General features: G+C 45.8%; 1 protein-coding gene across 2 annotated transcripts in view; it reads right to left on the minus strand.

Annotated features, from left to right (window-relative positions):
- Positions 1-649: 649 nt before the first annotated feature.
- Positions 650-14531, minus strand: part of Stox1 (storkhead box 1) — a 51288-nt gene continuing 37406 nt past the window's right edge. The window contains exons 2-4 of one of the 2 annotated variants that reach the window (XM_005360112.2): positions 9866-10015; positions 5968-8254; positions 650-899 (exon numbers count right to left, since the gene is read on the minus strand). In XM_005360112.2, coding sequence (XP_005360169.1) covers positions 752-899; positions 5968-8254; positions 9866-10015 — 2585 coding nt within the window. In that variant the 3' untranslated portion in view covers positions 650-751. The remainder of the gene's footprint in view (positions 900-5967; positions 8255-9865; positions 10016-14531) is intronic. The other variant, XM_026785776.1, reaches the window with a different exon arrangement.

The raw sequence follows: 14531 nt of genomic DNA on the forward strand, positions 1-14531 counted from the left end.
GTCTCAAATGCCCCTTAAAGCAACACATACAAGCAATGGGTTGCATACATTTCTTTGTAGTCATTACACACACGGTCTCCGAGCTGTAGGGAACCACAGGTCTACGGACACAGGAGTTCTAGATATCCTTAGTCAACCCCATTTGGGGCCATTTGATTACCTACAGGCAGGCTGGAAAAAAGACCCTGGGCAGCGACGACCCAGGGAAGGATTCCTCTGAGAAATGGGCAACACATTGTATCAGTTCTTTCCGACAATGCTTTAATCTCCAAGTGTCTGTGCAGCCCTTTGTTCTCTGGGTTTTGTGTGAAATCTACTTAACCTGAGCATTCCACATTCCTGTGGCTGATGAGAATGGCACTATATGTATTGGAGAAACCGATCAAGGAAAATTAAAGTTAATAACATTTAGTTAGAAAATGATAAATGATTTCATGTTTCTTTTATTGAAAAACCACAAAAATTTCTAGTAAAAGGCACTGAAAACTGCTTTAAAATGGTAAAAAGGAAGAAAGTAATTAGAATACAATATGGTGGGGTTAATAATAGCACATATGTTCAGCTTTAGAGGATCCTTACATATCCAGTTCCTAAGAGTTCTCCAAAGTCAGTTAAAATTTTAATCCTGACATGGTGGTTTATGCCTGTAATCCCAGCACTCCAGAACCAGAGACAGGGGGATTACCCATCGAGATCCAGGCCAGCCTGATCTACAGTGTAATACCACATCTGAAATACATTTGTTTTTAAGTTAGACGTTTATAACTGGGGTTAGTTGAAGCAAGGAACTGGATGTGAGTGTTTGCCTCTTCTTTATGCCGTCACAGTTCTGCAGAAAATTCTGTCTTCTCTTAAATCCATCCAAAACGGCTGAATTATTAGATGCCAGGCTCTGGGTCCTAAAGACATTAAAAGGGACAGGATTACTGTCTTCCAAAGGGACCTGGGATGCCACTCAGGGCACTGTCATTTCGTGTTAGTTTGAAGCTTTATTAACACTAAGCCATACTTAACAAATCTAAGGTAGCCTTTCAAAACCAAGCCCGTTCTTCACAGCTGAAAAGCCACACAATAGCACCCTAGTTATTTGACAGGTACTTTCAAAGAAGTTTATGTTTTCTGAACATGGGTTCTCAAACCTCGCATCAAGTGTCAAACCTAGTGCCTGCTAGCCAGAAACATCTATCTCCCTAGTGGAATCAGTTTATCAGGTATAGCATCTTTCTTTTGGGAAGTCACAGGAAGGGGATAATGTTCTTGCTCTGGGGACTATGAGCCATGTCCTTCCTTATCTAGCCCCACTTGTCTTGCTCCAGGACATCTGTTAAGTGCGTATCCTACTGCCAAGATGCGCCCGCAACTGCACCAGTAATTTGGTGGTGGTTTTGTTTTGTTGTGCTTGGGCTGAACTCAGGACCTCCTGCATGCTGGGCAAGTGCTCTCTATCTAGCTGCCCATCACTCTGAATCCTACACATCTTTGACAGTTGGGAAGAATCAGTGTGTGTTCTTCAGTTCAGCTTGTCTGTGTTAACTTTGTACTTCTCTTCAAACAAAGTACCAACTATGTCTTGTTCATCTGACCTTAATCCTGAGCATCACAGCATAGAGTTGACGTTCAAATGCTGTTTTCCTTCTCCTTCTTAATATCGGTAATGATTATAAGCCTCTTAAGAAACCCACAGCATGATCAGTTTTAAAAAATGGCTCTCTTGGGGCTGGAGAGATGGCTCAGTGGTTAAGAGCACTGACTGCTCTTCTAGAGGTCCTGAGTTCAATTCCCAGCAACCACATGGTGGCTCACAACCATCCATAATGAGATCTGGTGCCCTCTTCTGGCCTGCAGGCATACATGCAGACAGAACACTGTATACTAAATAAATAAATAAACTTTATTAAAAAAATGGCTCTCTGCTCTTGCAGAGGAGCTGAATTCAATTCCAAATACCCATGTGAGACAGCCCACGAGTACCTGTCACTTAGGTTCCAGTGGATCTTAGGCTTCTAGTCTCTTGAGGGCACTCACACTCATGTACATACACACACACACACACACACACACACACACACACACACACACACACACTGCACATTATTAAAAAAATACAGAACAGCAAGAAGTTGGGCCAGCAAGACAGCTAAGCGTTTAAAACTGTGTGCCATGAAGGCCTAATGATCCTTGTTTGATATCCAAAACCCACATAAAAAAGCCCAAGGCTCTCAGCCAGCCAGTGGTGGCACAAGCAAGCGTTTAATCCCAGCACTCCAGAGGCAGAAGGAGATAGATCTCTGACTTCGAGGCCAACTTTGTCTAAAAGTGAGTTCCAGAACAACCAGGGCTGTTACAGAGAAAACCTGCCTTGAACCCCACCCCCCACCAAAAGCCCACAGGCCTTAACTGAAATGCCAGCAGTCCCGGGGCGAGCTGGGAAGTGGGGACAGAATAATTGGTCAGCAGACAGCGCAGGGGCAGAAACAAAAGAGTGCCTCAAGGTGGAAGGAGAGAACGTGGCTCCCCCAAAGTAGTCCTCTTACTTCCACATGAACACTGTATATACACAGATGAACATGCACGTACAAACACATGTAAAAACTTCTTTATGGGATTGGTTAGATCAGTGGTTCTCAACCTTTCCCATGTTGTGATCCTTTAATAGAGTTCCTCACATGTGGGACCCCCCCCAACTATAAAATTATTTTCATTGCTACTTCATAACTGTAATGTTTTCTGATGGCCTTGTGAAAGGGTTGTTTGACTCCCAAAGTGGTCTCTGCTCACATGTTGAGAACTAATAGGACAGATGGTTCAGCTATTAAAAGCACTGGCTCCAGCCTGGCGGTGGTGGCACACTCCTTTAATCCCAGTACTCGGGAGGCAGAGGCGGGTGTATCTCTGAGATTACAAAAAGAAACCCACTGGCTTCTCTTGCAGAGGACCCAAATTTGGTTCCCAGCACCCACACAGCAGCTCATAACCATCCAGGGATCTGCTGCTCTCCTCCGGCCTCTGTGGAAACCAGCACACCTGTGGTGCTCAACACCTGTGGTGCTCAGACATGCAGGCAAAGCACCCATACATACACAGTTTTCCTCAATTAAAAAAGAGGAAATTAAGCTGGGCAGTGGTGGCGCACGCCTTTAATCCCAGTACTTGGGAGGCAGAGGCAGGCAGATCTCTATGAGTTCAAGACCAGCCTGGTCTACAGAGTGAGTTCCAGGACAGGCTGCTGAGCTGCACAGTGAGACCCCATCTCAAAGGAGTAAAATAAGTGAAAACAAAAAGCTGTGGGACAGCCGGGTGCCTGCTGGGCTCACGCTCAGGCAGCCGGACACTGCGCCCACACTCGGGGAACGGCACTGCTCACTTCACTTTTTCCGTTTCGTTCCGTCCAGGAGCCCAGCCCATGGGACAGTGCTGCCCACAGTCGAGATGGGAAAACCCATCTCAACTAACCTCATCTAGATAATCCTCACAAACATGTCCTCTGGGTGGTGATGGCGCCATCATACTCTGAGCTACACACATCTTGGGTACATAGGAAAACTTTCTCAAAAAATCTAAATATCACCCCACCCAAAACTAAATTAGCAAAACAGAAGAATAAAGACAGACTTGGGAGAGTAATGCGGGAAGCTCAAAAATTGGAAGCTACTCTGGTCAACATAAGAAGACCTTGTCTCAGAAATAAAAAGCAGGGGCTGGAGAACGGGCTCAGTGGTTAGGAACTCATGTTAACTCTGGCAGAGGACTAAAGTTTTGCTCTCACTGGGTGACTCAATTGCTTGTAATTCCAGCTCCAGGGGATCCAAAGCCACCTTCTGGCATCCCAAAGGGACCTGCACACACAAGCAAATACCACACACACACACACACACACACACTAATTTAAAAAATTAAAGATCTGGCCCAGCGGTGGTGGCACACACGGTTTAATCCCAGCACTCAGGAGGCAGAGGCAGGCGGATCTCTGTGAGACATTCGAGGCCAGCCTGATCTAAAGAGTGAGTTTCAGAACAACCAAGACTGATTTAAAGAGAAACCCTGTCTCAAAACAAACAAAAACAAAACAATAAAACAAAACAACAACAACAAAATGCAAAAAGACAAAAAAAATTTAAAAATCTGAAAAAGCAAAACAAACTCCCAAGATAGCTGTGAATGTATGGGTTGCAAGAGATCCATGATAAACTAGGTGGAAAAGGACACATGACTGTGAATGACTTCTTGCTAAAAGATGGACTCTGTCTGCAGGTGTTTTGTCTGCAAATTCATTTGCATTCCTAAGGAGGGCATCAGATCCCAAGAGATACAACTGTAAACAGATGTGAGCTATCATGTATGTTCTGGGAATTGAACCTGTGTCTTCTGGAAGAGCAGCCAGTGCTTTTAACTAACCACTGTGCTGTTTCTCCAGTCCCCGGCATTTTGTTAAAATACTTGTATTTGTGTTGAGTGTAGTGGCACGTGCCTTTAATCCCAGCACTCATGAGGCGCAGATTTCTGAGTTTGCGGCCAGCCTGGCCTTCAGAGCAAGTTCTAGGACAGCCGGGGCTACACAGAGAAACCCTGTCTCAAAAAAACCAAAGAAAAGTGGGATCCTTACAAAGTTTAAAAACTACTTTGGGAAGGAGGGTAAGATGGTTGCCAATAGTGATAACCTGAGTTCTGTCCACAGGAACTGCACAGTGGAAGAGAGAACCAGCTCCTTCAAGTTGGCCTCTTACCTCCACACTGTTGTAGCACACACAGAGAGTTATTTAAAACCTTTTAATACCTAGTTTTTGTGTGTGTATGTGTTTGTGGGAAGGGGGTTGAACCCAGGCTGGCTTTGAACCTGCTTTGCAGCCAAGGATGATCTTGAACTCCTGTTTCCACCTCTCACGTGCTGGATGCTACCATACATCCCCCATCTATGCTGGAATCAAACCCAGGGCTCTGTGCTTGCTGTGCAAGCACGCTACTTGCTGGGCTACAACCCCAAACATGTCCGTATTATGTTTGTGATACAAACAATTGTTATTTAAGCAAGTGAGAAGTGGCCACATCCTTTACTTAACTCGGAGATCCGATCCAGGAGTAGAAGAGAAGAGCTCCAACTCTGAGTTCTGAAAGTACTTTGGTTTTAGCAGTTCCTTTCCTTTAGAAATAATTTCCAGTAAAATTTTGTTCCTACTGAAAAGGAACTCAATATATTGAGTCAGGTTTCTTTAATTACGTGAGCCCTGTAGATCAACCACTCTCTAGGTCAGGCCCCACTCCCAAGAGTAGTTAGACAACACAAACTAACCTGATGGGAAAAAGAAGAAAAGTTAGGTGGGTAGGGAGGAGAGGAGGGTACATATGGGAGGAACTGGGGGCGGGAGGGTGAATACAATAATCGCCTTGAATGAGGCTGGAGAGATGGCTCAGCAGTTAAGAGCACTAGCTGCTCTTGCAAAGGACCTGAGTTTAGTTCCCAGCACCCACGCGGTGGCTCACAACCATCCATCACTCCAGTTTCAGGGGATCTGGTGCCCTCTGCTGATCCCAGTGGGCACCAGGCATGCACGTGATGCATGGACAAATAAATGCACACACAGGCAAAACACTGATACACATAAAATAAATCTTTAAAAATATATAGTCTGAAATTCTAAAGACACTAGTTTTTAAAAGTGAACTCCGGCCAGGGGATGATGGAATAAGGCCTTAATCCCAACACTTGGGAGGCAAAGGCAGGCGGATCTCTGTGAGTTCGAGGCCAGCCTAGTCTACAGAGTGGGTTCCAGGACAACCAGGGCTACAGAGAGTAACCCTGTCTCAAAAAACAAAAAGAGTGAACTCTATCCCACCATATGCAACCTGATTATAAGGTAGCACAATTACCCCCCAAGGCTGTTGGCCCTGTTATACTGGTTTGTTCAGGAGGCTCCACAGGCTCCACAGGCTCCACGCTGACTCTCTTACTCCAACCTTATGCAGCCTTACCTCGGGGAATCGATCCCACTGTCTCCGGTCATGCTGTAACTCTCTGTCCCTTCGAGGTGACTGTGCTCTCGCTGTGGCTCCTGAGTCAACACTGGCACGTGCGAGGTGTTCAAAAGTTGTGATTTGTCTGGGAAAGGCTTGGTTTCCTGATTCAGAGGGCTCTGTCTCCAGGCAGCTGGATCCATTCCTGCATCAGCAGGAGAATCTTGCAGGATCTTTGCCCCACAACTGGTTTTCCTTACAGTAGAGAATTTAAGTAAACTTCCACGAGCTGCTGCTGGGGCCTGGACACAGGCAGCGGTGGTCTCTCTTTTGTAGTTGAAACTAAATGGAGTCCCTGAATTTAGGCCAGGGCTAACAGTGAAATGAGGGTTTGAGCCGTCCCCTGAATTCGCAAACAAGCCAGCTTTGTACCAGTGCCCTTCAAGCGCCAGGGGCTCAAACCTGTCAACTGTGCTATCACTTTCGGTCAGAGATCTTCCAGTCACCGTTGGTCTTCCCAGATGATTCCGCCCGCCTCCACCTACAGAGGTGTGTCCAGGCAGTGTGTGACGAGAGTCATCATCAGTCTCAGAGAAGTCATCATCTAGGTACAGTGAACTGCAGGCCCCGTCATCCACCCCGGTGTCACTCTGGTTCAAAGCTACCTTGTCCTGCTCACTATCGGAGAACCCCTCATTTTCCAGATTGACAATCTTGGCCCCTGGGACAAACGCCTTCCTCGTTAGTTCTTCAGAGTCACCGTCTTGTCTTTCACGTGCCCTCAAATGGTTTGCCCCAACTGGGCAATCTAAGAGGCCCAGGGTTTGGAACTGGTGTACCGTCTTATCCACTGAAGGATACAAACAAAATACTGAGTCCCAAGAAGGCAGGACCTGATGCGTTTCTTTGGTTCCCAAGAACATGTCACAGTCAGAGTAACTTTTCCTTAAGATTTCAGGAATGACCTTGCTTTCCCCATCATACACGCCACCTCTCAACAAGCTTTCCCTGAAGGAACAGCACCGAGGGTGGCGAGGGTAATTTCCTGAGCCACCACTGGAGTCACTGACAGGATGGACAGGTGCCTTCACCTCCTGCTTGGTTTCTGTCTCTGGGTTATCACAGCACTGTTCTGCAAATGGCCCTTTGGCTCTAGCGTCAAAGACTCCCAAAGGACCTGAAGACCCCGCCCGCGGGAAAGACTTCTTCTCTGGCCTCACAGGACTAGGTTTCAGATGATGGCTCTTCAGAACACTGTGTCCTTTGGATACTGAGTGCCCTCGGAGACACATGCCCTGAAAAGGATTACTGATCTGTTTTTTATAAATCAAGTGGGCACCTGACATAGCTGGGTTCCCATCATGCAACTGCTGAATTTCTTTACTGGGACTTTTCATTCTGGTAGCAGGCTGGGCTTCAGAGACCTTGGGGTGCTTCTCTAGTCCTGGCTCAAGTTCATCCGCTTGGCTCCAAGCTCTTTGTCTACCCCTATGAGAAGAGCCCCGCCGGTGAGGCTTGGCAAACCTGCCCTGCCTTTTCCGAATTCCCTCTTTAGAACACTTGTGCCTGGCCGGCGGTACATCAGTGGAAGTGCCCTGGCTATTATACTTTTTCTGTTCTTCATATTTTTGCATTAGGACTGTGTGTTTGATTAAGTTGTCAACAGTCAACACGGGGTTAATTCTTTTGATTATTGCATGTTCCACATCTCGGGGGATGTTGTTGGAGCTGTCTTCATCTCGGACGGGCCACTCTTTGGGCGGGAACTGCGCAGAGAAACTGTGATACTCTATTTTGGGCTTCTCTCTTCTAGATAAGCTGCGCCACAAGAAACCAAAACCAAATTTTTTGCCTTTGTCTTTGGTGAATGGTAATGGTTTGGGGCTCATACAGATGTGGGTGTCTTCAGATGCTGAAAGTACCTGGTTCTTAGACAAAGGTGTGGGTTTCTCGAGACCTTCCTGGTTTTTTCTAGTCAGTTCTTCAGCAGACAGTGGGTCCTTAGAGTCCTGAATGCTTGTATCAAGGAAACACTGACACGAGGGACAGTGGGAGACAGGGGCCTCGTTCTCCTGGGCCAGCTCTGCACAGCAATCCACGCTCACCAGATAGGTCACTGACGTGGGCTCTGAGCAGCCTTCGTCTGACAGGAGAGCTCTCTTATTTCCCTGCTTGGCTGTCTTTGTGACAAAGTAAGTGTTCGGTGTAACTATGAAGTAGCCCTCTGCAGTGTAATAAATCTTCCTCTCTTGAATTAGAGCCCCCAGTGTGCTGTGGAGAATGTCTGGGGATGGAGCCACAATACCTAAAAAACAAACAAAAAAACAAGTGAAATCAGAATTTTAGAATGACCACATATCTGCTCAACAAACTTGGAGCTCAATGGGCAGTGGTGGCGCACGCCTTTAATCCCAGCACTCAGGATGCTGAGGCAGGTGAATCTCTCTGAGTTCGAGGCCAGCCTGGTCTACAAGAGCTAGTTCCAGGTTAGGCTCCAAAGCTACAGAGAAACCCTATCTCAAAAAAACAAACAACAAAAAAACAAAAAGCAAACTTGGAGTTGATTGTATCTAATCCATACAATTGAAATGCCAGCAGGTCAGATAGCGCAATGGAAAACACTGCCTGTGTGCAGGCCTGACGACCTGATCCTCGCTCCTACAAAGCGGCGAGCTGTCCTCTGGCCTCCACACGTCTGTGACACTCTCATGCCTGGGCTGTCATGCATGTGCACGTGTACACACACACACACACACACACACACACACACACACACACACACGTTTTCTAAGTCAGAACTAAGCTTGGTGACTCATCTGTAACCTCGGTGCTCAGGAGGCTAACAGAGGAGAATCGTGTCAGTTTCAAGGCCACCCACTGCTCTCTACTGAGAACTAGGCCAGACTGAGCTACAGTGAAACCCTATCTCAAACAAAACAAAACAAGTCAAAGAATGTGTAATCAAAGTACAAAAAAACTATGTAAGTTGGTCCCCACAGAGGCAGATGGCTGGACTAAGGGTTAAAAACAAAAAACAAAAATTTGAATACCACTGGATATAAATCAACTTAAAATCTGAAGATTCAGTAGGAAAGCAATTGCCTAGCAGGCATGGGTTCGATCCCCAGCACTGAAAAAAAAAAAAAGTAAACCTTGAGAAAGCCTTCATAATGAACATACATGAAAAGTTTTAAAAAGTCTCATGAGCGTTACATGGAGAATGCCCAGAATGACTTCACTTATGCCATAAAGGGTAAAAGACACTAAAATGCAGCTCGTGAAGGCGTGAGTAGGAGCTGCAGGTTCTACCCGTTCCATCTCTGGGAAACAGACATGGGAAGGTGGGAGGTGGGAGAGGTGAATTGATTAACATGTATTGACATATTGGGAAAAATCATCCATAAAGTAAAAGAAATACCTTTATGAAATGTTGAAGCTAGGCTGGATCTGCTGCTAAGCCCAAGGACCTAGGTTCAAGTCCTGGGACCCACATGGTGAAAAGAGGGTCTGGCTCATTCTGCAAGACCTCTGCCCTCCACATGTGTACCGGGGCACGCACGTGACACACAAATGTTGAGGTAGGGCTTTTCTTGACAGTATCCTTTATTTTTTTCCTATACCAGTGATGGAGACCAGGGCTTTGTGCATCTAGGCTAACGTTCCGTCAGTAAACTATATCCCCAGCTGTCTTTTTATGTTCTATTTTTAGATAGGGTCTTACTAAGCTGCCTAGGCTAGCCTTGAACTTTGAATCCTGCCTCAGCCTAGCAAACAGATGGGTTGGGCGACTCAGTGTTGTGACAAGAGAGTCTGCAGAAAAGGGAGAAAGGGACACCATACCCTTTACTTATGTCACAGTTGTTTAAATAGAAACCCAACACATAGGAATGAACACAGGTGGTGAACACTTGGTTACCTGGGTAATGTCTCAAGTGCTCCAAGAGTGATTCCCGTGTTACAGCCACCTGAGCTGCGTTCATATCAGCTATAGTGCAGCAAAGAACTTCAGCCAAGGGCACAAACCGACACTGGGCTATGGGACTCATTTGCACTGGGAAGACATCACCTGAATTGGAGGTCAAAAACAGCAGAGGTGATAAATCTGCTATAAACCATTCGGAATTAGTGAGCATAGAACAGACTCTGCTAACATAGCCTATGCGAGGGTAGAAACTAGAGAACCATTCAGGCAGCAGTGGTGCTCGCCTTTAATCCCAGCACTCAGAACTCTGAGTTCAAGGCCAGCCTGGTCTACAAGAGCTAGTTCCAGGACAGGCTCTAAAACAGGTGAAACCCTGTCTCGAAAAAACAAAACAAAGAATTAATTAATTAAAAAAAAAAAAGAAACTAGAGAAGAAGGTTTACATCATGGTCTCTCTGTGACGCCTGCTGCGGAGGTCGAACATGCTATCCAGCAGCTCACACGCTAAAAGCATGCCTCCAGATCAGCTGGGAAGCCGTGGTACAAAGCACAGCATCATGTGCAGCACAGGTGGAGATGGATCATGCTTGCCACTAGAGTTGACAGAAAGTATCGGCCAATGAACGACGTATTTATGTCTATGAAGTTTGTTACACCAAAGACAACCATTGATGATAGTTTGGGGATGGAACTCAGTTTGTAAAGGGCTTGTCTCACAAGGAAAAGACCCTGGCTGCGTTCAACCCCCAACACGGCATAAAGAGCCTGGTGGCAGTCGCTTATACTCCTCTCACTGGAGAAGTGAAGGGTGGAGAACCAGAAGTTCAAGGTCACCCTTAACTACAAAGTAAGCTTGAGCCTAGCTGGGCTACTTGAGACTCGATCTCAGAAACAGATGTGGATATAGCTCGGTGGTAGGGCACTGGCCTAGCATGTTCATCTCCTTAGGGCAGGCCTTAGATTCATCTTGAGGTACCTCACACTAAGAATAAATTAATCTAGTACCTATAATCCCACAAGTTGGGAACAGAGGCAGGAGGATCGTAAATTCAAGGTCATCTTCAGCTACATTTGGGAGTTTGAGATCAGGGTTGGCCACAAGAGACCTTTCCTAAAGTAAAAAAAAAAAAAAAAAATGAAGGAAAAAAAAACAGAAATAAAACTACCACTAGCTAGTAGTATTTCCTCTTTAAAAATCCATGTACCTCTATATGAAACATGCTAGAGAGAACTTCTAAATTGCTTTACTCTCCTCTCAGGCGCCCTTCCTACTGCGTGCATCCAACCTTTTGATTCCCCACCCACCCCCGGCAAAGCCGGCACATTCCCTTCACAGCTGTTGCTAAGATACACACTGCAGGTGCATAAATCATGCTTTCTGTGTGCAGGAAAGTGAAGCAAACCCTAACCTGGGAACTTTTGTGTCGGATGCCAGGGCGGCTTCTGAGCTACAGCGATGGTCTGCTTCACTTACTGCTGTTTTCTCTGGGTTTCTGCAATGCAGCGTGAAGTCTCCGTGCAGAAGCTGCACAGACCCCACTGGCAGATCAGCCAGGTTTCGCAGTTCCAGGAAAACTCCCACTGAAGAGCAACTAAACAGCGGCGCCTTTAAGAACAGGCCTGTTTAGGTAGGGCCTTCCACCCCCGAGCTTGCAAAGCACTGGGCTAAAGAGAGACTATAGGCAAGAGAGCAGTCACCACAATGCCCCTTCTGTTTACACAGGTTAGCATTCCTGGGTGTCTCAGAAATGGAAAAAGTAGTTAGGCTGAAAGACAAATATCAAAGTTAAAACAATATAAATGAGGCCAATTGTCTGATACACTTTCTACACTCCATAGATAGATAGACAGACAGACAGACAGACAGACAGACAGACAGACAGACAGACAGATACATACATACTTACATACATAGATGACAGACTGGAAAGCATTTTTTTGAAAAAAGTTTTTAAAGACAGAGTCTTAACTATGTATCACTGACTGGCCTGGAACTCACTATGTAGACCAACCTGACCTAGAATTCACAAAAAAATCGACCTAACTCTGCCTCCCGAGTGCTGGGATTAAAGGTGTGCATAACCACTATCATCTTTTTTTGTTTGTTTGCTTGTTTGTTTTTGTTTTTCTTTTTTTTTCTTTTTCTTTTTGTTTTTCAAGACAGAGTTTCTCTGTGTAACAGCTCTAGCTGTCCTGGAGCTTACTTTGTAGACCAGGCTGCTGGCCTTGAACTCACTGAGATCAGCCTGAGTGCTGGGATTAAATGCATCCCCCCCCCACCTGGTGGTGGCATCATTTTTTTTTTTAATCCCTTGTTGTCTCGCAAAATAATCTGGTTGGTTGATTTATTTGTTTTTAATTTTTGTTATAAAGAAAGCAAAGAACAAGTTTCAAAACAATCACATCCCAAAGCTGACTTTGAGGGGAATTGTAAGGCAAAGTGCATGAATTCCACGTTCACGTAGATGGATGCCAACCAGCAAGTGAAGGAGGCAGCTCTTCATTCACCAAGGCTGACAGCATCGAGTAAGGCAGATCCTTTGAGCTGGCAACCTTCAGATGGTGACAAGATGACGGGCGGTGGTGACACATGCTTTTTATCCCAGCACTGGAGAGGAAGAGAGGCAGGTGGATCTCTGTGAGTGGGAGGCCAGCTTGGCCTCCAGAGTGAGTTCCAGGACAGCCAGGGCAACACAGAGAGAGACCCTATCTTGGAAAAACTAACAAAAATGGTGACTAGATGTCAGGGACCAAATCAGTCTGCTGGCGGACGGATGGCTTTAGACCAATGGTTATCAACCTGCCGTCAAGACCCCTGGGGCAGGGGTCAGATGGCCCATTCACAAGGGTTGCATTATCAACTACTTACACTATGATTCATAACATAACAAAATTACAGTTATGAAGTAGCAACAAAAATAATTGTATGGTCGGGGTCACCACAAGATGAGGGACTGTATGTATTAAAGGGCTGCAGCGTTAGGAAACTTGAGAACCACTGCCTTAGTCTAAGGCAATCAGTCCTTGCCTCCTGGTGCCGAAAGCCTTAGAAAGCCCCAGGCCCGTTGTGTGTGGGCATGACTTGCTCTTGTGGATGGCAGTGGTTTAACAACCCAGAACAAAATGCTGGAGTGGTGGCCCTTGTTATTCTTGCAAAGACCAAGGTTCGGTTCCCAGCACTCATATGGTGGCTCAGAAACCACCAGTAACTCCAGTTCCAAGGGATCCAATGCCTTCTGGCTTCCACGGGCTTCAGGCAGTCACTGAGTGCATATACATTATACATACAGGCAAAACATTCACACACATATAAAATCTCAAAGAAAACAACAACAACAACAAAAAACTAAACAAAAACAATCCAGCGCAAGATAAGATCTCACCAAAGAGGGAAAGCAGAGGTTCTTTATGGAAGGGCATAGACCCCCACCCCCCCCCCCCCCCCCCACTCCCATAAACCTCGGGGGAAGCCATCAGGAAAAATACAAGCACTATTGCAGTCCTCATCAACACCCCATGACCTCAGTCATCACAAAGGTAATGTTTAATAAAGACCTTATGATTCAGGGGCTGAAGAGATGGCTCAGTAGTTAGGAACACTGGCTGAACTTCCAAAGGACCAGCTCCCAGCACCCACATGGAGGGAGGCCCACAACCATGTGTAACTCCAGCTCCAGGGGCTCAGATTCCCTGTAGGCAGGAGTCACCTAAGAGGAGGCAAAGCACTCAAACACACAGAATTAAAATTTAAAAATTCTTAAATTATGTGAAAGCATAAAAGACTCCTCATAGTCAAAGCAATCCTAGGTAAAAAAAAAAAAAAAATTTTTTTTTGAGCCAGGTATGGCAGTGCATGGTTGCTTGTAATCTACTTCAGAGGCTGAGGCAGAAGGATATGGAGTTTGAATCTCGGCTGGGCTCCAAGCAAATTCCAGTCTCTGTGAGTTCGAGGCCAGCCTGGACTACAAGAGCTAGTTCCAGGACAGGAACCAAAAGCTACAGAGAAACCCTTGTCTCGAAAAACCAAAAAAAAAAAAAAAAAATTCCAGGTCAGTGTTGATGCTACATCTTAAAAACGAATAATCCCTGATGACAGGAGATAAAAAAGTAAAAGAGGTGGTACCGGAGATAAAAGGGTGTAAGTAGGGATGAGGGCAGAGAGATGGGGGAGGCTCAATCAAAACTAGGTCTGTATGAAAATTCTATAATGAAATCTAATACTCAGTAAGCTAATTACAAAACTAGGAGCTGGACATGGAGGTGCATGCTTTTAATCCCAGCACTCGGGAATCAGAAGTAGACCAAGCCAGCCTAGCCTGGTCTACAAAGTCGGTTCCAGGACAGCCAGGGCTGTTACACAGAGAAAGCCTGTCTCAAAAAAGCCAAAATCAAACCAAACAACAAAACAAAAAGCAAACCAAACAACAACAACAACAAAAAACAAAAACTAGGGGCTGTAGAGCCAGCTCTGCAGTTAAGAGTGCTTGCGGCTGTTCAGGAGGACCCAGCTGGGTTAAATTCCCGACACCCACGTGGTGGCTCACAACCCTCTGTGTTATTCCAGTCCCACGGGTTCTGACATCCTCATCTGGCATACACATGGTGTACATATATACAAGCAAGCAAAACTCTCATATGAAATAAGTAAATTAAAAAAATC

The sequence above is a fragment of the Microtus ochrogaster genome, linkage group LG2, assembly GCF_000317375.1.
Source record: "Microtus ochrogaster isolate Prairie Vole_2 linkage group LG2, MicOch1.0, whole genome shotgun sequence".
In the NCBI taxonomy this organism is placed as follows: Eukaryota; Metazoa; Chordata; class Mammalia; order Rodentia; family Cricetidae; genus Microtus; species Microtus ochrogaster.